We start from the raw sequence: 26,178 nt of genomic DNA, 5'->3' as shown, positions 1-26,178 counted from the left end.
ATATTCAAATAAAACTTCAAAATGAAACTCCGCATAATATGCTAGAAGTATTAACACTATGCCAAGACCTTCTGGAGGAACTGTAATTGCCGTCTAATGTTGTCTTCAAAGGCAACACCTCCTGCATACAGATCAAAATGCCCTCCAGGAACCCTAAATCCCTCTCCAAGAGGTGCCAGCCGTACTGCTTGCTTAGCCTTGTGCAACGGCGCCTCATTATCCCACGTCGTAACAACCACCAAGAGTGGCTTTCTGCTGCGATGAACTTTCTTTATAGGACGGGAAAAGGGAATCGTAAGAATTGTGCGGGCTGTGACTTTATTCACAAAGTCCGCTCCAAGGTCTGTAGTGAGTCTCTTCCATCCAGCCATTGCCTCAGATCCGGACATCATAGCCAATGAAGATCCATGCTTCCCGTCACCGACTAGAGGGATATATATTGCCTTAGACGAGAATAGAGAGAGCATCCAGTCAAACAGAGACAAAGGTAGCAGCCGCAAGGTTTTGTACACAGGTACCTGCCTAGACGCTGCTAGGCCATCGACACATGGTCCTTGCATAATACCGGCAAGAAGGTCATGATCTTCAGCCATTAGCGTCGTAACATGCATACCCCCAAAGCTAGCGCCCCAGGCGATAACACGATTGATATCCCATTTATCCGTTTGTCTTCTGACCCACGCGATGACATCTCGGAAGTCCTGTAGCTCCCGAGAGATTGAGAGTAGATTCCTTGGTAAACCATCACTTTCTCCAAAGAAGAGATAATCAAACATGACAGCCGCATACCCGGCTTCCGCAAATCTCTCTGCGAATGGAAAGAGTCCCCCTGCTTTAACTGCCCCGAATCCATGACCCATGATGATAACCGGAGGGGGTGGATAACATTTTTCCGGAAGAAGACAGCTGACGGCGATCATCAGGTCTGTTATTTGTGTGGCTGGGATCTTGACATCCTCCCTTCGTGGCATGGTATGCCACTTATGTACTAGGACTTGTCACTGGAAAAGAGCGGCCTTGTTGAGAGATAAAAGAGATAAAGGTGATAGGGATATAAACAATAATGATACTCTATAGCCAAACCACACCCCATTTAAATGTAGTTCGGAGGCTCGGCAACCCGTAAAACCTCCGGGACATCGTGCTCCACTAATGCAGATGTTACTTTGGGTAGAGATTAGAAATCGAAGTATCCGGTTGTTTGTTTTCTCTTACTCCACTGAACCGAGTACACCTTATTCCAGGTCGTCCAGGTGATATGTCAAACTCAAACCTACGCGAGCCATTCTAGGCCTCGTGGGTATAGGACTTTCAAATTGGCTATTTTCGAGCAAACCAGCCTCTCAGCTCGTTTAGTATAGCTTAGAGAAGGCCTTCTAAGTCGCTGAAAAATGGAGAGCACAATATGTGCTCCTGGCCTTGAACCTCTTGCGAATAATTCAATTCGCCCTTGACTTGTACCTAGTCGCAGTTGTTTCTCGTTCTACCTCCAATTCTGTCACTTGGAGAAACAAGAGATTTCCGAATCAATACATTCTAAGAATATACACATGATGCCATAGATTGGTAAACACGGGTTTCGGATAGAATACCACACAATTGCCTTGAGGTGGAAATAAACTATATTTCGGTCATATTCCGCTCGTCTCTGAATCAGTCTATGCATCTCCACGCAATTGCTATTTAACATTTAACGCTTTGCCTAGGATTGACTTTAGTTTCATGTTATTCCTCTTCCTCCTTTGTATTTTATTTCCCTTCTTCTCCGGCTCCCATTTCACCTTATGTGTTGATCACTTCGCCAAATATATAACCAAATTTTTAAACCCTACCGATATCACCAAGGCCCAACTTAACACACTGACATAACAAATACCAACAGAGTAACAAAGCATATTATTGTCGAACCGCTTCCACACATGAGTGACAAAGAAAGACACCAGAAACAAGAGATTCACGGTTGACCTACACGATGTTTCCAGCTCAAATCATTTCCATCCAGATATTGTTGGTACCGTTAATAGCCCTAACATGAGAGCCCCTGAGTACTCTATCGGAGCCGATCTACTAATTTGTCCTCTAGAGAATGATACACATGGTCTTTATCGATCTTACACTGAATCCCCTGGTTTCTGTTGGCAAGCTTTTGGCTTACCCGTTAGGGTCCACCTTAGGCTCAATATGCTTGGCGACTGATGCTTTAGCGTCGGGGAAATAATTCCACCAAATCCCACTAGTGGATCATATTGTGGGTACTTGTTGCTCCACTCCTCGCAAGCCTAACTAAATGAACATTAGCATCTCTCGGCACGACCTTTAAAGTACATTGAATGTCATGCAACCGGCATCACCTTCGGCTCACCACGTTTTGCTTGGTGTTACAAATCACCTATCGATTATGTATTACTCATGAAACTTGAAGTAGGAGCCTTAATGGTTTGATAGGCGTGCCTTGAGATGAGCACTTGGCGGAGGAAATGTTGTACCGAGCCCGACTACACATCTCAAGGGAAAATCTGAACCCAGACAAGAGACCTCGGCATGTTGTATCCTACCCATTGGTCAGCGAACAATACGACCATGTATTTCGCCCATATTTAAAATGTAGCAACAACAAAGAGCGATGAACATTCGGCTCTCGTGCGATACGAGGGAAAAAACAGACAACAACGCGGTCGTGATCCTAGATTCAACCAGCTCTGAAGGATGACGTCGGTTATCAATGAACCAATCAAGCTACCATGTGGGTTGGTACTGCAGAATCGACTAGTAAAGGTAAAGGCGAAATGTCCCATGAAGTCCTGAATGTGTACAAACATGAACTCATGCCCGTTATGTAGGCCGCTATGGCTGAGGCTATGGCAGATAAGACCCGCGTGCCTGACCAGAAGTTCACACGGGCTTACGGCGAATGGGGTAAAGGCAGATGGGGTGCCCTCCTGACCGGTAAACCGAGACAAAAGGCTCTTCGATATATGCAGATTGAAAGCTGACACTCCCAACAGGAAATATTCAGGTTGATCCACGTAATCTTGGAAATTATTATGACCTTGCAACTCGTGAATCCGCACCGAGAGAGGATCAATTAAATGCATGGAAGCAATACGCCGCCTCCTGCCAGGAGCAGGGTACGCCAGCTATCGCTCAGATTTGCCATCCTGGTCGCCAGTCCCCGAGAGGGGCAGGGGAAAGAGGCATCTTTGGGACGCCAATCGCACCTAGCCCAGTTCCGCTGAAGATTGGGGAAGGCTGTGCGGCCACCATCATCAGAAACATTGCTTTTGATGTTCCTAAAGAAATGACCGTTTCGGATATTAAACAGGTAGTGCAGCAATTTGTGAATTCTGCCCGGTTCTTAGCGGAATGCGGTTTTGCTGGGGTTGAGCTCCATGCTGCTCATGGTTATCTTTTGTGTGAGTCCATCGATCCTTGAGATTATCCTCCACCTGAAGTTGGTACATTGTCTAACTGCGGTTTAAATAATAGCACAATTCTTGTCCCCGAAGGTAAGCTTTCTTTACCATCTATACACCGAGAAACTGTCCGCATTTACCTAGCTCAGCTGACTGAACACCTCGCAGAGTAATATACGTCATGATAAGTACGGCGGTAGTCCTGAAGCGCGCGCTCGTATCGTTCTTGAAATCATCAAAGAAACCCGCGCCGTGGTGCCAGAGAATTTCTGCATCGGACTCAAGCTCAACTCTGCGGACCATAGCGCGTCGGACTTTGAGGACACTATGAAACAGATTGGTCTCTTTGCGGAGTCTGGAATAGACTTCCTTGAGGTATCAGGTGGGACATATGAGGACCCAACAGTATGTTAGCTTTCTCTTTCCCTAATTTCCTACTGGGGTCACCGGCCACGTTTGTTAATAAACTCTGCCAACGAAAACGGTCGTCCTACTTTTGGAACATGACAAGCTAAAACTATCTGCTGCTATAGATGATGGGCCGTGGGCTGAAAGAAGAGATTGCATCCGAGACTGTCCAGCGTACAGCAGCAAGAGAAGCCTTCTTCTTTGACTTTGCTAAGGAAACGAGGAGACGCTTCCCAGGTCTCATCCTCATGCTCACTGGAGGCTTCCGTAGTCGGCAAGGTATTCAGGCCGCCTTAAAAGGCGGAGCGTGTGATATCGTCGGCATCGGGCGCCCAGCAGTTGTTTGCCCAAACTTCCCTGAACTGATCATGGATGATAAATATACAGATGATGAGGCAAAGGTCATTCTGGGAAAGGTACCAACCCCTCTATGGGCGAGAATCTTTCAGATCCGTGTCTTGGGTGGAGGTGCGGAAACGGTATGTCACATGTTGAACCCCTGCCCTGACGGATTGTACCAGGCATCCTTCTGACTGTATGCAGCAATTTTACGCTGGACAGATTAAACGTATGGCTACCGGGTATGCTACCCATGCGCCGTGATCGAGGACATACCCGAGCCATTGCTGCTGCCGACAAATGCGGTTGGAATATGAGTGTAGAATATTCCTAATTTACTTATTAGCTTTCCTTATATGTTTCTGTTTGACTGCTGTTTCTTGCTTTTTTATCCTTTCTTTGAATACGCATGTCCACATGGTCTTCAGTACTATGAGTTGATCAATTTGTGAAATAGACTATGATTAAGACGAATGTAACATAAAACGGAACAGCATTACAGCTGATCATGTCGGTGCTTAGGCAGCCTCACTGTCAGGGCTTGTGACATGAATGACAATCTTCCCTCTTGTCCTCCCCGAACGTAGTCGCTCAAATGCTCTGACGGTGTCCTCAAATTCATATACTGCATCAAACTCAACCCGGATCTTTCCCTCTCGGATCCAGTTTGCAATCTGGGTAAACTCGTCATTATGGCTCTTCATCAGCAAGGCCACGTATTTCCTCTTTCCACCACCGAGCAACGAGGGGCGGATAAGCCGGTGAGCGAACGTGAGCATTGATGACGCCCCAACCTGGACGAACACCTTCCCAGGTTTCAAGAAAGAGTGGCATTCCTGATAGAGACCCTCAGGCGACCCAATATGATCAACAACATGATCAAACACTTGTCCCTGCGACTTGAGCACCTCCAAAACATCCTGAGCCGTATAATCGATCACCTCATCAGCACCAAGGTCGCGACAGAACTGCACGTTGCGTGTAGAACAAGTCACCGTAACATGACACCCTAACAACTTCGCAATCTGGATCCCATAAACCCCACATCCCCCAGACCCGCCGTTTATGAACACCCTGCTACCTGGAGTGGATATATAGGGCACGATGGATTGGTACGATGACCGCCCCGCAACCCCAATTGTAGCAGCCGCATCTGGATCCACGCCTAACGGCAATGGAGCAGTATTGTTGGCACTTGCGAGTATGAATTCTCCCAGAGTCCCAAATTGCCGTGGCATGCCTAGACAGCCCAAGACGAGCTGACCTGGAGTAAACTGCCGTGCAGCAGGATCGGACCCCACAGCGATGACCCGCCCGCAGAAGTCCATCCCGGGACTGGCCGGTGTGGTTGCGATTAGGACTTTCCCGCAGACGGTGCTCATTGCGGGGGCCTTGTAGTCGGCTGGGTTGATGGATGTGGAGATCACCCGAATGAGGAGCTGGTCGCCTTGTGGGGATCCTGGGGTTCGGGCGTCAGGGGAGAAGACGAGATTCTTCTCGAGGCCTCCCTTGGTGGAGCTGTATAGCCATGCCTTCATTTTCACTGAGTTTGTTATGAGTTTCTTCGGCGTTGTTAGCACAGTATTGGGGTGCAATTCTCTGGTCTAATAGCCTTGGATTGAAGGTAACCATTGAGCTGACGTGGCGACAAGTTAAACCCCGCTTTCATCTATTACGAATGGGCCAATCCCAGGTTCGTATTCATAACGAGATGCTTTGTGGCTTTGAAGATCATGCGTTGAGTCTGTGTTAAACTAAATTTGTCCTGGCAAGGGTTGGTTGACTGACACAGCAACAACACACACAAGTATTTACCTCTTGATGCGATATTTCTAATGATTGTAGCTAAGTGCATGAGTACAAGCAAAAAACAAATCTTTCAACTGTCGGGCGTTGAGTAACAGTGGTGCCCTCAGAAATGATATTACAAGTAGGCCGTGCTCGCGATGACGTTGAATATACTATCACAGAGCTGTATCGAGAATAGTCACGGTGGCACACCGTTCACAGTGCGAGTCAGCCCCACGTCCCCATAATGAGTTTAATTAAACTCTACTCGTATTCGGGGCAATAAACTATCCGACGGCGATCTGGTATCCACTTCCCTTAGCCCCAGTGCCCCACAACTTATTTCTCGATTACTTATAAGCTTTTCTTCCCGGGCGAACGGCACGATTGAACCATCCGAGGAGCTAAGCTGAAGGGAATCAGTATTGCTTCCGGCTTAATGTGGGTCTGCATTCTGGGATATCGGCAGCCATTCTCTGAATGGCCCCGACTGACCGTTCCCGAACTCTGCCTCAGATATACGATAGTGGCGAACATAGACCAGAGTAGAGTAACAAATCGTTCTTCTCAAAGTATTATTTTACGACTACAGTTTCTGAGTTCTGGATCCCAAATCACAGAACAAGCACCATCTCAGGACTTGAAGCACTCGTTTGACGCGAGGACTATTGAATTGAACTTGAGCTACACCAGTGACCCCGGAGGTAAAACGAAATATATAACCAGGATATTTGATACATGACATGGTATCTCTTGCAACTGTGCGTGCCCATAATGCATCCCTAAAGAGCCTGGGCTCTGGGCTTGTTGCTGTATTTGGTATGTTTAGAAACTGTTTTCTTTACCATTCATGTGATAAATGGCATTCCTCATCGATATCCTCTTATCAAATGCGCTTTAGTGGGCGGAACAAGTGGAATTGGTCTATACACAGTCCGTGAATTCGCTCGCTACACTGTTTCCCCGACTGTCTATCTTGTCGGACGCAATGAGGCGCAAGCAAAGCAGGTTATCCAGGAATTGAGCTTGATAAATCCACACGGCAAGTTCCAGTTCATTAAGACAGATGCGTCGCTCTTATGTGGTGTGGACTCGGCGTGTGAGGTGATTCAACGGCGGGAAAGTCGGATTAACCTTTTGTTTTTGAGCTGTGGTATTTTCACTATGAAAGGGAGAGATGGTATGTTTTTTTCACTTCCTATATCAAGAGATCATGAAACTCGTTTTCAACCTGCTTTTTGGGTGGAACCAGATACCTAATACTCTTTTAGAGACCTGCGAAGGTCTAGATAAAAAGTTCAGCCTCCACTACTACGCCAGAATGCGTTTCATCAACAACCTGATACCCCAATTAACTCAAGCTGCTAGTAACGAGAAGTCTGAAAATGCTCTTTCCCGTGTCATAACCGTCCTAGGCGCAGGCCACGAAACAAAAATCGACTTGAACAATCTTGATCTCAAGACAAACTACAATCTCAATAGCTGCGATGTGCACGTGACTACAATGTCTTCCTTAATGGTGGAAGAGCTCGCGTCCCGATATCCATCTACAACGTTCATACATACGTACCCCGGGATCGTGAAATCGGGCATCTCTCGGGAGGCGGGTCCGATTGTAGGTCGCCTTGTTAGGGCTTTGATGTTTCTAGGCCGGCCGTGGATGGTTGCCGAGCAGGAGTGTGGGGAGAGGCATCTGTATGTTGCGACAAGTAGACGTTTTCCTTCGGGTTCGTTGGCTAGGGGACAAAGTAGGATTGATGCCCCGGAGAATAGGCGGGGGGCATATTTGCTGAGCTGGGATGGGGCTGAGGTTGGAAATAGGAAGCTCCTTGATGAGTACTATGCTAGTGGTGTCGGGAGGAAGGTTTGGGGGCATACTGAGGAGATATTTCAGACGGTGTTGAATGGAAGGAAGGGGTATGTGGTGATAGATAAGATACACATTTAGGAGAGGGTATAGTACATATGAGACACAGCACAAGTTCTTCTTGAAGTCTCTTGCATTCTTAATCGGACAACGCTGGCTCAATATAACGATCCATCTTGACTGGAGGCTCGCTGAGCTACTTGAATAGTAAGAGAGCCATACTGATGGTGGTAGGGGTCTTAAGAGAAAAGCAAAGTGCAGAGAGTGACAAGTTGTTCCCCAGCTAGGCTGTCCTGTGGTCTGTGCTATGGCTCGAAGAGCGCTTGGTAGGACCCTTAAGCCTGACCCAACAACGGCTGTCTCTCCGCATCGGATGCTTCACCACGCCTTCTCTGTCGTAACGCCAGCCGTAACAGGATACCCTGTCCAACCGCAAAGATCGCGTCGTCGCCAGCCACGAACCCCACCTGCTGCCACCAAGAAGGAATAACCAAGTATATGGGTACAGGTCCCCGCGGCTGTTCGAGAAACGTCTTCCATAGGAAGTAAAGTCTCAAAATCCAGGAAACAGCTGAAAGCGCGAATATCGCTGCTTGGAGCTTGAGTCCAATAATACTTAGATTACGTGGAGGTTGTCGAACTTGTTCGTAAAAGCCTAGAATTAGCAGCGTAGTGATTATGGGCAAGAGGTAAAAGTTATGGAAACCCTCGAAGAAAGCGAGGGGATCGCGGTCCATTGCAGAACAATTTGGCCGCCCCGGCGGACAGAAAATATCTGTCGTGGCGTCAATTATGAGAGGCACGAGGGAGACAGACAAAAAGATGAGGTAGATATCTATGATTATAGCTTTTCGGGGTCGGAGGACAGGGTTAAAATAGAGACATAGAAAGAACCTATCCACGGTTAGCGTTCAGCTGTATTGACTTGTGAGTGTTGCATAGCTTACAGAACGTTGAATAAAACCCATACACTCGTCAGCTGGACGAAGTTGATCCAGTCAAGAATGTTTATGGGATTATGGCTCCAAAGTCCGGGTACGCTACGCATATTGACCATGTAAAAGAATCCGAAAAAGACATGCTCCGTGGCGCATATCAGACTGAATAGAAGGTAGACAGGCGAGATCCCTCTGGCGTCGGTACCCCGCCACACATGGTGTATCTGAGGGATGAAGGAAGCAACGGACAGAATGAATACAAAACTGACCTATATGTTAGAGATTTCCAGAAGAGGGATATATGTGGAGGGGATTGCACATGCTGACAATAATAAGTAGCATTTTGTAACGGGGACTGTTGGGAGTGAGAGGTTACCGAGCCGGGAGTTGTCCTCGCCTCTTATGTCGTGGCATTCGTGAGCTGACCCCTTGATTAGTGCACTAGCTCACTAGTTAGTTAGTTAACTAACGCCAAAACGAGTTATGTAAGCAGACAAAATATTTTCTGGTGGAGGATCACCTGGAGTGTGATGATCCAAACATGTAGACCCTTAATTAGGATATATGTGTATCACTGAGAGCGGCTAATCTACTGCTTACTGTTGTTTATATTGAATTACGAATTCCCCTTCATGTCATAGTATCGTTCACCGATTCATCTCAAAGCTATACAAGTTGAACATCAACAGGATTCGATGCCGGGATGACGATCAAAGGTCGCCCGTCATTATCACTAGGCTCTATGATTTCGGGCCCCATCCAACAGGGCACTGTTAGTCTGGTCGACAGATGATCTTCCCGAGTTCCCCAGTCCCACCAGTTGATTTTCGTCTCTGTCAACTGACATCTCAGTGAACTACCAACCTGCACTTCTTCGGATAATTCATAATTCCCAGTGAAGGACCAAGTCTCCCCAGGGTGAAGGCAGGCAAAATTCTTATGCTGGCCGGGTGAGATCTGTATATCGGGATCATCCCATATCCCATAGCCATAGAGTTCGGGGGAGCAATCTTCCCAGATACCCCGCCATTCATAGACGCTGGGAAAAAAAAGATTCTGTATCTGAAGAGTGATTGGTCTGGACTGACCAGAAGGCTCGTAATGGTAGGTTACATAGACGGTCGTGGTTACCTTACCTTCTCTCAAGGGAGCAGTTGGTGCGCATGCAACTTTTGCAGTCAGAACTGGAGCACCTTCTCTAGCATAAATCTCAGCGTATATCAGATTTAAGGTAGGACAAACTCTTACGTGTGAGATGCGATCTCCATTGGCAGCGTCTTAGAAACAGATGATGGTTGCTCTCCTTCTTCAACAGTGAAAGTCATGGCCGGGCTGCCTGGCAGGACAAGGCTGGCGTTTTGGGTGGGAATATAGTCATAGACACGATCTTTGGCTACACCCCATTCCCATGTAGCGTATTTTTCACCGGGCCAGAGCAATGTATACCTCTCTCCGGACTTCAACAGGGAGAGATAGCGGTCTGGGAAGACATCCACCCACTGCTGGGCACGACCGGGAGCATGTTCAATCAAGGACGATTGCTTGTTCACCCACGGCTCAAACGGTGGAAGTCTGCTTACAGGAAGCTCAACATTCTCCAAACCCTCGGGAGTATGGTGCAGAAGAATCATGCCGGAAACCGTGAACCCCTGAATATGCGGGGTCCATGCAAAGAGGCATGGTCTAACGTCTTCATCGATACGACGTAAGGTGACGTGAAACAGGTAGGGCGTTTTCCGCCACAGCCTTTCCGGGCCCTGAAGCTCGAGGGCAATTTCTGGCGTACCTGGGCTAAGGAAGGTTAGTTCACTCCCGCTTGATCTAGTACAGCTCGGGGTGGAGAGCTTACAGACGGTCCTTCTCAGTCCACAGCATATAGGGAGCTAGTGATTCATCCATTTTTGTTTGCTTCCATGGTCAGCAACAGCAGTCATATTATATCAAGGATGCACACTCACACTTTTGAGGGCTTAAAGCAGTAAGGCGGAGCCTGTAGCGAGGATATTGGTCTTTATATTACGTGTGGAGAAATGTCAGAATAGATCAAAGGTCTCAGAGAGATGCGCTTGGGCCCGCGGTTATGAGAACGGACCTTTCTTCTTTACCCACTTTTGTGGGTCGTGGGCTCTAGCATTTCCGCCTTCTTCCGTTCCAATTCGGCACATAAGAAAGCATTGTCGATTGGGACAAGAAATATAATTTACACATCATGACTGTGTCGACGATCCAGTGTATTACTGGGTTTATATTTATTATATCCACACTTTATATACAAATTAATTTCTATTGATAGGGTCAGTTATTATCAAGGTTGAGGCTAGGGGTTTATTGGGTAATGTAAGCCAGGGTATGGATAAACTGGGAGCGTTGTTGCAATTGATAGCTTGATTATTAGTCCTCCACTGCGATGCTGCCCGCACCCTATGAGATGTATCGGCAGAGCGACAGTTTATAGGCTCCAAAACCTCATTCAGGCTCCTGGCTACTAGGCTAGAGGCTTTGAATGTACCATTGAGAGGCAAAATGTACAAGAGAAGCTTCCTGGCCCAGGGACCCAAGCATTACATAGACAATATGAGCGAGACAACACCTTAATTTGGAAAAGGACCTTAATTGAGACGGCCAGGCAAAGACTGAGCTAGCGGTAGTTCATCTAAAGCGAATTACCTTTCTAGGCAGCCCTGGGAGTGTGATGAGTTACCCAGACAGCCGCTGCTCTATTGAATAGCACTAGACATCTGACTACTTGGAAGGATACCACTGCACCATAGGCCATCCACCAATTCAAAGCAGCGAGCCATGAATCTTTCAACACCTTTCCAATTAGTCTTCAGTACCTGAATCATATAACTTCCTTTTCTTGGCTACCTTCCTAGCAACGGCAATTGGCCGGTGATGTTTGAATTCCTTTCCCGACTCTGAACCCCTTTTCACCTTCCACTTATTAAGGGTCCTGCTCATGGCCATGGTGTGAGGATGTTCTTCACCTAGAAGTCGAGCCTGGGATTCCAAGCAGCTTTCTAGCAGCTCTAAGGCCTCCTTAGTTTGCTGTTGCTTCCGCAAGGTATGAGCCAGATTCCATCTGGTGGCAATCGTATCTGGATGGTCATTTCCGAGAACTTTCTTCTGTACCTCCATTATCTGTACCTCCAAAGACGCAGCTTCATCTAGCCGGCTCTGGTTCCGGAATGTGGCAGCGAGATTTCCCATACTAGTCAGCGTAAACGGATGTTCAGAGCCTAGAAGATTCTGCGCTGAAATCGTTGCTTCTGTACCCAGGGTCTCTGCGTCTCGCCACCTCCCTAGACTCTGAAAAGTCAACGCCAAGTTATTGACGCTTACCAGTGTATCAGGATGCTCTCGGCCTAAAGTAGTCCGGCGGGCTTCCAAGACCCTGGTCTCAAGCTCTTCCGCCTCTCTGAACCTTCTCGTCTCCCAGAGGAGCACCGCCCAGTTGGACATACGGATCAGAATGGAGGGATGATGTGGGCCGAGGACTCTCACATCAAGGTCGGACAACTTAAGGTAGATTTCGTTCGCTATCGGCCACCGTCCCAAACTCTGATATGTCGCCGCCAAATTGCTCATGCTTGTTAGGGTAGAGGGATGCTCAGGTCCCAGCAGAGCTGTGCGCAACTGCACAGCTAGTTTAAATTGGGTGACTGCCTCACTCCACTCTCCGATACTCCATAGTGTGGATGCTAAGTTATTGATACTTGTCAACGTAGAAGGATGCTCTTGTCCAAACTCCATCATGCAAAGCTCCAATTCGTCTCGTTGCAAGCTATGGGCTTCTCTATATTTCCCGTTGAACCAAAGAAGTGTCGCAAGATTAGCCCTAGTGACGATGGTGTCTTTGTCCACCGGCCCTAGTGTCTTGACTTGCGTCAGTAGCTGCTGACCTATTATCGCAAGTAAATCGGTCCATGGTGGTTGACCCCTCAATGTGGATTCGGCAAGCGTAGTCTCAGAACAGCTAGTCATATTAGTTAAGGTTCTAGGCTTCTATCAGGCGATGTATGGGTTCAGGAAAAAACTCAACTGCTTGCCCTGTTCGCATTGATCGCATTTCCCATCCTTCGTCTCATGCGTATGATTTGTGTTGTGAAAACGATCACAAGTAACCTGAAGGTGAACATGTGTCTCAGTCTCCAATTTCAACTGTTCGGTGCCTACTTCACGCAGGGGCATGCACTTACTAGCGTCTGATGTGCTACTCCAAGGAGCCCTTCGGCTAGCAATTCAATATTCGTTGGGAGATTTTTGAGGGGCAGAAAAGACCAATCCTCCGCCTCTAACAAATGCGTAGGCTCTCTCAAGAGTGTTGCGCCACTGTCAGCCACCGTGCCGTCTATATCATCTTCCGTGCATGGGGTATCATCGCCTACAATACCCGGACCCCTTAAGGCTTCATCTGCTGTGACAACGCTCTGGTCGGATCTTTCAGATGATGTATTGCTTCCATAGAGATCCGTTGACCCTTCTCCCCGTTCAACCTGGTGGTGCAATTCCACGTAGGATAAGGAAAGAAATGCAAGTGAGTACAGGTGTTGGGAGATATGCTCCCATAGCAAGGTGTACGGCTTCTCACTCAGACGCTCTTTAATGTCAACGGGCACAGAATCGCACAACGGGCAAACGAAGGGACTTCTCGTTGCTATTCTTCTATTTCGCCTCACTCTTCCATTTATTTGAGACTTTGTGAGCCGGCCAGCATGTTCCGATTCCAGGTGCGTGAGGAGAAGGGATGCACTTTCAAACTCCACGACATCATTGTGAGATAGGTCGCAGAACCATCTCTCGGTGTGAATATGTTCTGACCACCAAATTGTATGCCGACTTTGCATATGATCCATCCAGTCTCGCCGATATGCGAAAAAGCGAAGAGGATCCCTGCATTCCTCTGAGATACAAATATAGGGCTCAAGGTCTCGATCAGCATGGGCTCTAAGAAAGGTCGAATCGGAAAATTAGCTGGTGCTTGGAAAAGTGGACCGTGCAAGCAAGTTAGAGGTGATTTACCGCCAAAGTCTCTCCGTCATTGTAGAAAGATCCAAAGGCTCGTCACATAAGGAGCATTGTTTGTATTTCTGCGTTCCTTGTGCTCGTGGCATGGGAAGGTACTGAAATATGTCCACTGGAGAGTCCTGAACTATCGAGCCTTTGCTGATAATGGACTCAGATGGTTTCTTGTGTGCAGCTCTCAAGCGAAGTGCCATCGAAGGAGACAGAGTAGACGGTACAGTGCACGACTGGCGCAGGTTGGTTGCAGCTTGTGATATGGTGTTTCCCAGTGTTCCTGGGAGATTCGTGCCCCCCTGTGCGGCATTGACTATTGCAGACTCCGGGTCCTGGTCACCATGGACAGTCCGAGCTTGTGCAAGCTTCATGTTATGTTTTCGCAGGTACTGTAGGAACGATCCTCGAGCACAGATCGATGTAGCCAATTGTTGACAGAGACTCCGGCTTGCGTGAGGGTATCGATGCTGTACTAACGAGGTGCACAATAAAAGCGCTGTGCCATCTGTATTATTGCTTGAGTTGTGATTTACTCGTCGCGAACTACGTCGTATTCTCACAGCCAGAACTAAAAGCCTATCAAGGGCAGCCTCGATTGCGTGTACTCCTTCCTCATCGATCGATGGGCTGGGTGGGCTCCCATTATTTAATAAGACTTTCTCTGTTGTCTGCGTCGATCCCTTCTCTGCTGTCATTATAGTCGCATGTCAGATCAAATCCCACAATTAAGCAACGGAGACGACAATCACCCCACAGGATATTTCTCGTGACCATATCCAATAATTCAAGGACCATATCTTTTAGATCAGGGTGTGGATCTAGACGAGCATCTAGTGAGGATAACGGAGGCGCGAAGACCCCAATGTAGGACCCCCATATGCTGAAACGTCCTCGCAACTCCTCAAACAGCTGAAGCTTGACCGTGTCATTATTATGAAGGTCCAAAAGTTCACTGAAGTGGTTCCAGCATCTAGATGCAGCTTCAAATATTGTAGAATCTTGGGTCGAGGCCATGGTGGTAGAGTAAAATTCGTAGAAGGAAGGTACGGTTGATAGCCGCGCGTGGATCTCTCTTCTAATACTTGCTGACGTGACAGTTGGCTGAATCCCCGCATATATCTATAAATAGCTCCAGTCACGCTCTCTCCGAGCCTCCACGATGACCCCGGCTCTGTTAATGTCTAACTTACCTTGTTGCAACTGCTACCTGTCCATCCGCATTCCAATCTTTTTAGTGATAGATGAAAAGACAGTGATCGGAAAGCTGATTGCGACGCTTGTGTAATGCGACTTGTTGACAGATCATCCCAGAGCGTCCAGCTCTTTCTCCAGGTTTTGCCCATAATTACCAGGGCTCTTCCTCCGCGCCCGTCCATCGAACTCGTAGGTTCATGCTCAAAGAGCAGTTCGCAAGGCCGCAGGATTGAGGCTCTCAAGAATGCTGTAACTCTTCTCAGATTTGAGATTCACGAAATGGCTGACGTTCTCACTATTGCCGATGCCGAGAGGACTCTGCCATACGAAGAGGTAGGCGAAGCGGCGGAGGCCCTCGAGGATATTTTGTTATTGTTCGAGAGCTTGGTTAGGGATTCATTTCTCAGTTGCCGAGGTAGAGTAGCATCCTTTCTCACTAACCGTTCTCAGGGAGATAACCCAGATACCTGTAGGAGGATCCACAGAATCAACGCGTGACTTTCCCAAGCTTGTCGCTTTGAGCACCTGTACGGATCTTAGTATGTGCCGTCAAGCGATCTCATTTGGAGACGCAGCAGCTCGTCTGCGCCCGATCTACACCGAAGCACAAAGATTCAATACCATCATGAGGCGCTTGTATCACTCCCAAGTACCTGATACTTGGTCTCAGTCTCAGATTTTCTACACCCAGGATGAGTCAGGGTCACGCGAGAATAACGAAGGTGCGGTGGAACTTTCCCAGGCTCAGGCTATCTCCAACATTGCAAGAAAGGTATCCGACCTCTTGATCCAGCAGTCGAATCTGTGCACGGCTGCTTGTCATACGGCTCTGGTTCTTCTGAATGGGTTTACGCAGCCAGAGATTGAGATGCTCATGTCTGTGTGCGGTGACAAGAACCGACCCCGGTGGAACATTGTTTCATGGAGCAAAGACGACCCATGCAAGTACAGCCCACAAACTGGAGAACATACGGACGATATCTGTGCCGTCTTGAAGCGCTCTTGGAAGTACAAAACAAGACTTCGAATATCCGTCCGCAAAGACGGGACATGGACATACGGGTCCACATCGACTGAGGACCGCATGGAGTCCAATGCCATAGCTCCTACCTTGCGGTTGAGGGAGCTTCTTCATGGTGGCGGAGACGGTTCGGGTGGTGCAATTGCGACACGGTTGCTGAAAAGGATAAACTCAATCTCGCTATCGCAGTAGCCAGATCTATTCTTTGCCTGCTAGGAACTCCCATGATGCATGACGGGCTAGGCGTGGAAGACATATATATAGCGCAGGCGGCAGATCCGCTAGGTCAAGGAGCACTGTCCAATAAACTCTACATTTCCCGAGCGTTGGACCACATGTCCACTGGAGCCTCATTCAAGCTTTCGGGAGAAGGACATCCTTATATTTTGAAACTTGGTGTATTGTTGTGGGAGCTATTAATCGGGAAGAAAATTACCATTAACCCTGAAGATGAAGAGGATGAGGATGGTGTGGACTCAAACCTCTCTCTCTTCAATGCACTGAACCGTGAAGAAATTAACTCACGCGAAATATGCGTTGAAAAGCCTATTCTGGATGTGATCGCCAATTGCCTGAACATCTATCCCCAGACTCAACTAGACGAGCGCATGGTTCGCAGTGTTGTGTACTGGAACATTGTGAAACCTTTGCAGAACTACCTGGACTCCCTCTACACTACAAGAGCGCGAGCTTCTACCCTTCACCGCAAACGACCAGCCAATGATATGACTTCGAATGAATCTATGATGAAGTCCGAGGACTTTGGGTCACCGGCATGCAGACAAGGAGGACTTTTGGCGTTGGAACCCCGGACAAAAAGGGTCAAGGAAGACGATCCTGGCCCGCAATGGAGAAAGCAGGAAAGGAGATGTGAGAATTGCGGATGTCTATTGACTCCAGAGAGCTACGCCATCGGGATAGTTTGTGCCTTGCACAAAGAGCTCCTGGCCGTGCGTATCCTGTTCGATTGCACGCATGAGAGCATCCCGGTTCCATCCGAGGACTCCAATCATTATTCATTTGGCCGTATGGGTCAGCACGATATTGTTGCAGTCTGCTTGCCCTCAGGGAAGTATGGCACCAATTCTGCCGCAAATGCAATTGCCAATATGCGTCGCAGCTTTCCTGCCATCCGATTTTGTCTGCTGGTGGGTATAGGGGCAGGTGTACCCACAGAACAGAATGATCTACGACTCGGGGATGTGGTAGTGAGCCATCCCACAGGAACTCATCCGGGGGTCATACAATACGATCTCGGAAAGCAGGGAGAGGACGGGGTATTCCATCCAACGGGCTCCCTGCAAAGGCCTCCGCGATTTCTCCTTACTGCGATAAGCCACTTGATCTCAAACCCCGATTTATCTCCAGCACCGCTTCAAGGATACGTCGACCAGATCATTGCCACCCGACCAGATTATAAACGCCCCGACGAGGAAAAAGATACTATATTCGACACTGGGACTGTACACATTACTCGCAATGGTATTCGTGAGCATCACTATGCTGATGGTGAACAGCAATCAAACGTGTCTCGAAGAGCCACTCATCCACATATCCATTACGGGCTAATTGCGTCAGGAAATCGGGTGATGAAGAGTGCTTCCGCGAGAGACCACCTCGCTTCTGTGTATAATATTCTTTGCTTTGAGATGGAGGCCGCCGGTGTCATGAATATATGCCCTTGTCTCGTAATCCGTGGCATTTGCGACTACGCCGACTGCCACAAGAATGACCTGTGGCAGAACTACGCCTCGGCCACTGCAGCTGCATATGCAAAGCTTCTTCTCACAGTCGTGCGACCTTAGTAGGCCAGAATGCAACAACGAAAAAGAATATTCACTCTTGCTTTCCTCTGGGCTGACTGTTGGCAAAATTTTCGCTCTATAGGAACTCGTCATCAGAAGCTCGTCTTTTGGTGCGTAAGGTTGGGGAATAAACAGTAGTTTAAATGCCGGGGCCAACCTGTGCACTTGAACGCATCCTCACGTGGCAAAAAAAAAAAAAAAAAAAAAAAAAAAAGAGAGAGAGAGAGAGGAAAGAGAGAAAAGAAAAAACAGATTAAATGTGAACTTCAAATGACTGGCAAGTTTGGAAGATCTATGCATGGCGTGAGGAAGCGGTTAATTGTGGTGGGCTTCGCAACACGAAACCATGAAGAGCTTGAGACTCCTGTGATAACAATGCTGACCTACCAAAACATGCAGAGGGTACATAGAATTGCCGCACGCCGCTGGTATAGATACTTAACTACATTAGCAGGAGCGTAGCTATTAAGAGATTCATTAATAGCCCAACTTTCATAACAAAGAAATCGTGGTATCTACCAGGAATACTACAAATATTATATGTAACTAATGTTAATGAAATGAAGAAGAAAATCGGTATATCATATAGCATCGGGAGATACTAGACACCAGAATATCTAGTTATAACCATTAAGCTTTTGTTGGACCAGCTGCAGCTCAACTACTAAAAACATTCTTTTGAACTGTTTTTAAGACATTGCTCAGGGCAGGCTGCAAAGCAACATAAATCGGTCGGAGTAAACTAGGATAGAGAAAGCTGTTTTCGGTTGAATCAGTCTGATATTTATTCATCTTTCTGCGAATCCTCCCTCTTTACCCCACAACTTTCGGAAGTTAGGCTTGGCTGTCTGTGCCCACGATGTAACCGTTCCTGCATGTTAGTGCATCTTGCTAAAGTCAGGGGTGCCATTAAATAACATTAGAATCGCTCTAGTTAAGCCACATCCAAGGGCCAAGACCCCACCAGCATCATATGAACTCTTGTCACCGTCTATTCTGAGTTTTATAAATTCCGGCCCATCCCCTTCTTCCTCTTACATACCTCTCCCACAACTACGACTACCATGGGCTTCCCTTCTGACTCGCTGCTTCTGGTCCTCTCTCTAGTGCTTAATTGCAGTTGGGCCTCCATTACTCCAGGGGTTGCGGAGGTAGACTTGATCTTTCCGCGCAATGAGAGCTTCCCCCCATCGTCATTGACCCCAATCATATTCGCCATCCAAAATCCCAGCCTCCTGTCAAGCGTCTATCCGCAAATTCGATATTCTATTGAGGAAGTCAATGTCAACAGCAGTGAAAGGGTCTCTATCTCAGGGTCTCTCGATTTAGCTAAGCTTAATTATACCAGAAGTGATCCATACTTCCTCTATTGGAGCACCAGCAAGTTTGATATTGAGGGGACATTCAAGATAAACTGGGCTCTCGATATCTATAACTGCTCTCACGAACCGGATAGTACCGATTTAACGCTTGGATATCTTGGTGCACGCGGCCGCCGGTCTTTCTTCTCTACTAAGAATGGCACCTCGCAGCCGGACTTTGCCGCCGCGACCGAGGATGGTACCTGTGAAGCATCTCTGGCTCAGGCCATACATGTCCAAGACTTTTTGAACGTTCCATCAGGGCAGGTCTGGGGCAGCCCAACACGGACACAAAACTGGTACGCACCAAAACAGCCCACATGGCGTGGTTCTTCTTGCGCAGTCACTGCGGATTGGGTGCCGACTCCTAGTCCTTGTAACGTCAAGATTGGGTCCTCAGCTGCTACAAGTATTTCGGCAGCCTTGACATCTACTGCCTGTGCCAACCCGCTCCGTACAGGGCTGAATTGCCCAACCCCGTCGCCTCAAAATGCAGCCTCTGTGGCGCAATTACCGGTGGGGAGACTATGGACTTTGGCGATTGGTATGCTGCTCGCTTACGCTCATGCATGATCGTAGTGTACTATTTCCTGGGACATTTTTGTTTCTTCCCTAGCAGGGATGGACCACTTTTTTGTACGTTAGCCCTTAGGAACCTTCCGTAATAAAATAATGTTCCGGTTTAAACCCATCTTCTCTAGGCACAAATAGCTACCTCTTCGATAGATTAATCTTCAGGAGTTATTGTGGTTTGGATTAGTAGTTCTTGGCCGAAGCTAAGGCTGACACAATGTCACCCCGGCGAGGTCGGTACCCGAGGGGTATTAGAGCCGCGGCTGATCCGGTAAAATCCGGATATACGCAGTAATGATACGCGAGTCATGAGGATACTCTGGTTACCCTTTTCATAATGCCAAGGAGGCCTTTGCTCAGGCGTTGTGGGGGCTGCGTCTTGGCGGGGTATACCGGGCCAGTCCATTCGCCGCGAGGATACCAGATCTGGTAGGAGTCTGAGACCTCCATATTAGCATGCAGAGGTTATCAATTCACTCTAGGATATTATCTCTACTCAGGACCCTCGCCTTTCCATTCATATAATCTTTGACCCAACGATAGTCCGACTGCACAGGGAGGCACAGTGACAAGCTACAAAACTCCCCGAACTCAATCCATTCGTACTTTTGATTTTTATTGAATTTCTATATTACTACATGACTCAAGAGTGGAGTTCATATAACTGTACTTGGCGGCATGTCCCGCTGAGATACTTCGGAAACCCCACATTATCGCCTAATACGGACGTTAATGATCTATTTAAAGTTAGGTTAAATCTTAGTTAGGCTATGCCAAGACCTCAAGAGAGTTGCAATATTTCGAAACGTGCGGGGCTACGGCAAAGGATCCGCCGGCAGAGACGAATTAATTCACTTCGTGCCAAAGACGCTTCAAATATATATAGTAACAATACCAGATACATTTTCGTTATCAAATCAGCAAAACGCCTAAATTAGCGATACAAAAACTTTCACGGAGCGCTTAGTGGGACTTGGATCAAAAAAACTAAATGGATTTATATCAAGATATCCGTAGCCACTGCTATTGCTGATAAACTAATTATCATTTTGATGTATGTAGAGCTCAAAAAAGTGCTCTCGTCTATCCGCGCAGCGTTAAGATACTAACTTGAATTAGATGGTCCTCCAAGCGGCAGAGCAGCACGCTCTTCTCCTCAAAGGTTTAGAATCAACATCTGGATTGGTAGTCAGCCTTCACGTCATGGAAAACCTATATTCGCAGTATCAATCAAAACAGGTTATTCCTATCCTCGGGGAGTTTCAGGGCACTTTGATCTCTATCTACTCCAAAATATTAGAGTTCCAGCCTCGTGCGGTCTGCTATGTACACCGGCATCACGCCTCCCAGTTCCTGCGAAACCTTTTCAAGTGGGATGGGTGAGATGGCTTACTACAAGACTTTGAGAGATACAAAGTATCTCTATATCGATATGCTTCTTCTATTGGGCATGCCGACTTGACCCGGAGGGTTGAAAGCCTTCGGAGTACCTCACGCGAGCATGACATATGGACAATTACATCCGCTCGAGACCAGAGGGTGAAAAGATTTTTCAACCTGCTCTACACTTGTCCATACAAGGATCGAGAAGATAGAAACAGCAAACGTGTTCCTGGGACTTTTGAACTTTTCACAAGCCACCCAAAAATCAAAGATTGGCAACGAAATGCAAATGACGAATCCCCCGGGCTGTGATGGGTGTCAGCTGATCCCGGTTGTGGCACGTCGGTTTTAACGAGATATCTGGTCGATGAACCTCTTCTCAATACCACGGAGAGAACAGTCTGTTATTTCTTCTTCAAAGACAACTTTTTAGTTCAACGGAGTGCGACAAGCGCACTTTCAGTGATATTACGTCAGCTTTTTATTACACAGCCTCAGCTTTTGCAAGATGCTGTCCTGGATAAACTGGAAACTGACGGCGACAAGCTTGTTCAATCCTTTTCTGACCTATGGAGCATCCTAGTGTCTGCCTCGGCCAATTCGAAGGCTGGAGAGATCATCTGCACTCTCGACGCATTGGATGAGTGTCAGGATCGTGACCGGAACCAACTCATCTCCGCTGTCAAGGACTTCATATTATCACAGCTGCCATGCGGCCTCTCTCCTTGGAAGAGCTATCTCTCGTCTTAGCGGTCAATGCAGGCCACGAAAGTCTTACAGCTATACGTGATGACGTGGAACCGAAAGACCGCTTTAGAAAGACTTTGAGGGACCTCTGCGGACTCTTTGTGGTTGTTGTAGATGAAAAAGCTTACCTTCTTCATGAAACTGCGAAGGAGTTCTTGGTTGGAGATAAAAACTCCACTGTGAATATAAACATCTCCAAGGACACAAGATGGAAGCATTCAATACTGCCGGAGAAGTCCATTATGTTCTTGCAAATACATGCACTTCATATATAACCGTGGTTGCACACCAATTTAATGAGTGTGACTTTGAAGAGGGTTACGATAAAATAGCCTATTTGGAGTATTCATCACGTTACTGGATTGCGCACTTCCGCCAAACTTGTGTGCGGGAAGAGAGCCCGCTATTGACCCACGCACAGAGGATTTGTGACCCGAACTCTGATGTATATCAAATGTGGTCTTGGATCTATGCGAACTTGGGACGCAATCTTCCTCATGACGCCACAACACTTTTGATAGCGTCGTGTCTGGGTCTTGCGGACATAGTCAACGTTCTTGCTAGAGAAACGGTGGAATTCAACTCCCAGGATTCAGGTTATGGCCGGACAACAATATCCTGGGCTGCAGAGAATGGCTATGAGGCAGTGGTGAAGCTTCTGCTTGCCACAGGAAAAGTGGATATTGACTCTAAGGATTCGAATAGCCGGATACCACTATTCTGGGCAGCAAAGAATGGCCATAGGACAGTGGTGGAGCTTCTAATTGGCACAGAAAAAGTGGATATCGACAGTAGGGATTCATGGGGTTTGGCACTACTATACTTAGCGGCAAACAATGGCGATGAGGCAGTGGTGGAGCTTCTTCTCGCCACAGGAAAAGTGGACATTGACGCTAGAGATTCAGATGGCCAAACACCCCTATCCTGTGCTGCAAGGAATGGCCACGAGGCAGTGGTAAAGCTTCTTCAAGAATTTCACCAGCTAGCTTTATGAAGAGGTATTATCAGCTATACAGTGACTACTCGCATTAGACGATGTGCAGGTATCCTCAATAGTCGATTTTTGGGTGGATCTAGTTACATCATAAGTCTTATTTGCAAACCTGTGATTGTTAACCTCCTCGTCACCTCACAATAAGGGGTGGTGACTTGGTAGCATGTAAGGAATACCTACATCTAGTCCTAGGACACAGCAATGAGTACTCTCTGGTAACCTATTAAAACCTAAAAACTATTCGAGTTGGTATGATTCGGGTTGGGTGTCTTTATCAAGGTGTGATTATCAAATACCTAGTACGCTTCAAAACGCAAGGATTCACTGTGGCTTTCTTCTGAGTATCTTTCACCCCAGTCCCTTATTTTCCAACTTCACTCTAATAGAAGCGTTGGGTCTTTTGCATCAATACTGGAATACGAGGCCTGATGAGATAAGAATCATCTGAAACACCGTCGCAAACACTGGATATTGTCTCAGCCAATCAAGAGTATTTCGACCCCAACAGTCATTCTCTCTGCCCCACTTGGGCGTCATCTGGAGCCTCACATCGCCCTAGAATTCATCTTATCAGAATCACTTCACAGTGGGACAAATATAGTAAGCTCACCTCCACACCGTGGTAGCGTGAGCTGTAGCCGGAAGAGCCAAGCATTCTTCTTTTCTTCTTAAAACATAATTCCTAACCCATCCCCTCCCCCTATCAGACACCATGACATCCACTCTCACCCCCCTCAAACAACCCATCGCTCTGCGGACAGAATACATCACCTCACACCCAACCACCATCCGAGTCAAACAGCACAGCAACAGCTGGTCCGGAGGCAACTTCACAATCACAAAATGTCCGACCGACGAGTCTCCCCTCGCGGAAAAGCTCTTCACAGTCGACGGGGACTTCAAATCAATGAGTCAGCGACGATACATCCAAGATGCCTCCGGTCTACCTCTTTTTGAAATCGCCCACAAAAGGCTCGGCGTAACATGGTTTGTTCATCTGCCTGGTGGCAAGGAGAATACGAGCTCCTCTCCCATTGCCACGATCGTGCCTCAATGGCATGCCCTCAAGGATAAGTTTGATGTCTATTTGAATAATGCTGCGGCGGGTGGAGAAGAGACGATTCTGGAGGTGCGGGGTCAAGATATCTTTAAATCGAAGACGCATGTTTATTATAAGGGTGCCCTTGTTACGGTGATTAAGTTGAAAGATATGGTCTCGGTTTATATTCCTGGGAAAGGGCCTACTTGGGAGTTGGAGGTTGGGGAGGGGATGGACCTTTCTTTGGTATGTTGATCTTCCTTTTTCAAGAGGCTTTGTGTTGATTTCGCTGATTTTGTGCTGCAGGTTGCGATTATCGGGGTTGTTTTGGCTACTGTTTTATATCAAAGTAGTATGTAATTCTTCTGGATGGTTGGTGTGGTTGATGCTAATCTTTGTATAGGCTATAAAGGAACCGCACCGAAGTCTTCTGGGTCAGATCCAGATCCTGGATTGGGAAGTAGTGGGAAGGAGTTAGCGCCATAGAAAGATCTGGGGCTTAGATGGTCTCTGTACATGCGGTATTATGGGTTGGATGTTATCCAATGAGAACACGCTTGGTTACTTAACAGCTACTCAGTATATTCCTTCTGTGGAAGATAAACCGTTTCTCAGGAAAAATCTCCCATCTTTGTCATTCTAATACTGTAGTCCGAGTTTGAATTACAGGGCCTTTGCCAAATCAGTGGCTAACATATTATGGCTTAGAGAACTCTTTCAAGCTTCGAATGCAACTATAGTATACGGTGGACAGGAAACACGCAGTATGTAGACAATTCATGGGACATGATAATTCTTGATCTAATGTATGTAAGTGCGGTATGTATGTACATGCCTCACTGTAGCTGCTACAGAAACTCTAATGATTCCCTTCCCTCAACACTCTTGATGTCTCCAATGGGACTGGTTTACATCGCCTTCAGCGCATCATACTGGCTTTGAGTAACACCAAGCACGGAATCATGTCTCATAAAAGTCAAATCATGAGACGTATCCTTAGTAAAGACACCCTTGCTCAGATCGTCCGTCGTCCAACCAGAAATACCGGGAGAGCTACCGACAAGATCGGCCATCATGTATCCCTTACCACCACCGGCATTATCGGCAAAGAAATAGGGAGCTTCATAGCTGGTGCTGTCGGCGACATTGCCAAGAACAGACCAGTCACCGAGAAGGCCGTTGGTGCTGATCTCCACAGGCAAACCATCAGAACTACTGCTGTTGACATTTGACCGCAAAAGAGTGTTGCTATCGAGCTGCAGGATGCAAAGGTCGATCACGTCGGTAGTTCCCACGATATAGTCTTTGGGTTCGGTGAAGGTCTTAAAGTCGCTGGTGTATGCGTAGCGCAGGACGTTGCCTGTGGTTGCGTTGCCTGTGTGGTCTGTGTCGTCGGGAGAGTACTGGGGTATGTTAGTTAGGGTTATAGGTAAAGCAGGTGGGACAGTAGGCGTTGCTTACGAATTTTGAGGCCCAGTGAACGAAGTATTGTTCTAGGAGAATTAGCTTCGTCCATTGATCTTCAGTTAGAGTACGAATACTAACCTTGTTCGGGATCCCAAATGGCATCTGGAGCCCACACCATTCCAGCAGTCTCATCCTCAACAGTCACCAGGGTATTCTCGCTCCAGTTGACCAAGTCTGAGCTCTCCCACACATAGATCGCACGCGAGCCAGTGCGGACCGCATCGGCCCAAGTTGTCTGTCGGTCAGCACGTCTAGTGATCAAGATTCAGTAATGAAACTTACATCGTCGATATTGAGGTCCGTTCCAATAATCCAATATTTCCCAGCATTATTGCCCTGTCCCGCAATAATACTCGTGTCGCGAACAGCCTTGGTACCCAGAGTTGGGGAAACAACGGCTTTACCACCATTAATTGCGGCAAATCCAAGCGGGTCATCATTGTCGCTTAATGCAAAGTAGACACTCTCGTCGTCCGTTGTCCAGTAGACAGAGAGATAGCCGACCTTTTCATCGGCTCTTTTGGCGGGCGTCGGAGACCCTAAGGCCGAGCCGCTTAGGGCAAGGGCGGGGAGGACGAGTTGTTTGAGTTGCATTTTGACGGCGCTGATTTATGATGTGATACTACCCCTGTAAGTCATTGATGAACTGAGTCGGATATTTATATATTCGACCAGCTCATGCTATCCAAGACATTGGCCGGAGAATTACCCAAATGAGAGGTCTTCAAAGGCAGTGGTTTCTCGTCGTTGCGTGGTCAAGACCCACATCTCTCCGCATAGGGAACTGATCCTCGCGGGGTTGCCTTTTGATTCACTGAATAT

The 26,178-nt window shown here is 47.5% G+C and overlaps 12 protein-coding genes across 12 annotated transcripts; 7 read left to right on the top strand and 5 right to left on the bottom strand.

Moving 5' to 3' along the window:
* Positions 1–56: 56 nt before the first annotated feature.
* Positions 57–971, bottom strand: AO090012000367 (alpha/beta hydrolase; the record flags this gene model as incomplete). The annotated part of the gene is made up of 1 exon (XM_001727344.1): positions 57–971. One exon carries the CDS (start codon positions 969–971, stop codon positions 57–59), a length of 915 nt encoding a protein of 304 aa, XP_001727396.1.
* Positions 972–2,846: 1,875 nt separating this feature from the next.
* AO090012000366 (uncharacterized protein) lies at positions 2,847–4,424 on the top strand (the record flags this gene model as incomplete). Its single annotated transcript, XM_001727343.3, has 6 exons — positions 2,847–2,946; positions 3,006–3,413; positions 3,487–3,506; positions 3,582–3,818; positions 3,947–4,300; positions 4,365–4,424. 6 exons carry the CDS (start codon positions 2,847–2,849, stop codon positions 4,422–4,424), a joined length of 1,179 nt encoding a protein of 392 aa, XP_001727395.3.
* Positions 4,425–4,495: 71 nt separating this feature from the next.
* Positions 4,496–5,698, bottom strand: AO090012000365 (NAD(P)-dependent alcohol dehydrogenase; the record flags this gene model as incomplete). Its single annotated transcript, XM_023236454.1, has 2 exons — positions 4,496–4,590; positions 4,693–5,698. The coding sequence occupies 2 exons, from the start codon at positions 5,696–5,698 to the stop codon at positions 4,496–4,498; spliced, it is 1,101 nt and encodes a 366-aa protein (XP_023091381.1).
* Positions 5,699–6,691: 993 nt separating this feature from the next.
* AO090012000364 (uncharacterized protein) lies at positions 6,692–7,354 on the top strand (the record flags this gene model as incomplete). The annotated part of the gene is made up of 3 exons (XM_023236453.1): positions 6,692–6,767; positions 6,850–7,128; positions 7,317–7,354. The coding sequence occupies 3 exons, from the start codon at positions 6,692–6,694 to the stop codon at positions 7,352–7,354; spliced, it is 393 nt and encodes a 130-aa protein (XP_023091380.1).
* Positions 7,355–8,150: 796 nt separating this feature from the next.
* AO090012000363 (uncharacterized protein) lies at positions 8,151–10,652 on the bottom strand (the record flags this gene model as incomplete). The annotated part of the gene is made up of 4 exons (XM_023236452.1): positions 8,151–8,709; positions 8,763–9,022; positions 9,885–9,951; positions 10,603–10,652. 4 exons carry the CDS (start codon positions 10,650–10,652, stop codon positions 8,151–8,153), a joined length of 936 nt encoding a protein of 311 aa, XP_023091379.1.
* A 924-nt stretch (positions 10,653–11,576) lies between these two features.
* On the bottom strand, positions 11,577–12,737 carry AO090012000362 (uncharacterized protein; the record flags this gene model as incomplete). The annotated part of the gene is made up of 1 exon (XM_001727339.1): positions 11,577–12,737. The coding sequence occupies one exon, from the start codon at positions 12,735–12,737 to the stop codon at positions 11,577–11,579; it is 1,161 nt and encodes a 386-aa protein (XP_001727391.1).
* Positions 12,738–15,507: 2,770 nt separating this feature from the next.
* Positions 15,508–16,179, top strand: AO090012000361 (uncharacterized protein; the record flags this gene model as incomplete). Its single annotated transcript, XM_023236451.1, has 1 exon — positions 15,508–16,179. The coding sequence occupies one exon, from the start codon at positions 15,508–15,510 to the stop codon at positions 16,177–16,179; it is 672 nt and encodes a 223-aa protein (XP_023091378.1).
* Positions 16,180–16,322: 143 nt separating this feature from the next.
* Positions 16,323–17,792, top strand: AO090012000360 (uncharacterized protein; the record flags this gene model as incomplete). Its single annotated transcript, XM_001727337.3, has 1 exon — positions 16,323–17,792. One exon carries the CDS (start codon positions 16,323–16,325, stop codon positions 17,790–17,792), a length of 1,470 nt encoding a protein of 489 aa, XP_001727389.3.
* Positions 17,793–18,856: 1,064 nt separating this feature from the next.
* On the top strand, positions 18,857–19,818 carry AO090012000359 (uncharacterized protein; the record flags this gene model as incomplete). Its single annotated transcript, XM_023236450.1, has 2 exons — positions 18,857–19,697; positions 19,799–19,818. 2 exons carry the CDS (start codon positions 18,857–18,859, stop codon positions 19,816–19,818), a joined length of 861 nt encoding a protein of 286 aa, XP_023091377.1.
* Positions 19,819–22,064: 2,246 nt separating this feature from the next.
* On the top strand, positions 22,065–22,850 carry AO090012000358 (ankyrin repeat domain-containing protein; the record flags this gene model as incomplete). The annotated part of the gene is made up of 1 exon (XM_001727335.1): positions 22,065–22,850. The coding sequence occupies one exon, from the start codon at positions 22,065–22,067 to the stop codon at positions 22,848–22,850; it is 786 nt and encodes a 261-aa protein (XP_001727387.1).
* Positions 22,851–23,562: 712 nt separating this feature from the next.
* On the top strand, positions 23,563–24,367 carry AO090012000357 (uncharacterized protein; the record flags this gene model as incomplete). Its single annotated transcript, XM_023236449.1, has 2 exons — positions 23,563–24,135; positions 24,293–24,367. 2 exons carry the CDS (start codon positions 23,563–23,565, stop codon positions 24,365–24,367), a joined length of 648 nt encoding a protein of 215 aa, XP_023091376.1.
* A 430-nt stretch (positions 24,368–24,797) lies between these two features.
* On the bottom strand, positions 24,798–25,950 carry AO090012000356 (uncharacterized protein; the record flags this gene model as incomplete). Its single annotated transcript, XM_023236448.1, has 3 exons — positions 24,798–25,292; positions 25,351–25,458; positions 25,639–25,950. The coding sequence occupies 3 exons, from the start codon at positions 25,948–25,950 to the stop codon at positions 24,798–24,800; spliced, it is 915 nt and encodes a 304-aa protein (XP_023091375.1).
* Positions 25,951–26,178: the final 228 nt, after the last annotated feature.

The sequence above is a fragment of the Aspergillus oryzae genome, chromosome 4 (genome assembly GCF_000184455.2).
Source record: "Aspergillus oryzae RIB40 DNA, chromosome 4".
Taxonomy (NCBI): Eukaryota; Fungi; Ascomycota; class Eurotiomycetes; order Eurotiales; family Aspergillaceae; genus Aspergillus; species Aspergillus oryzae.
The sequence above is the reverse complement of the archived record's forward strand: the minus strand, read 5'-3'. Positions and strand labels throughout refer to the sequence as shown.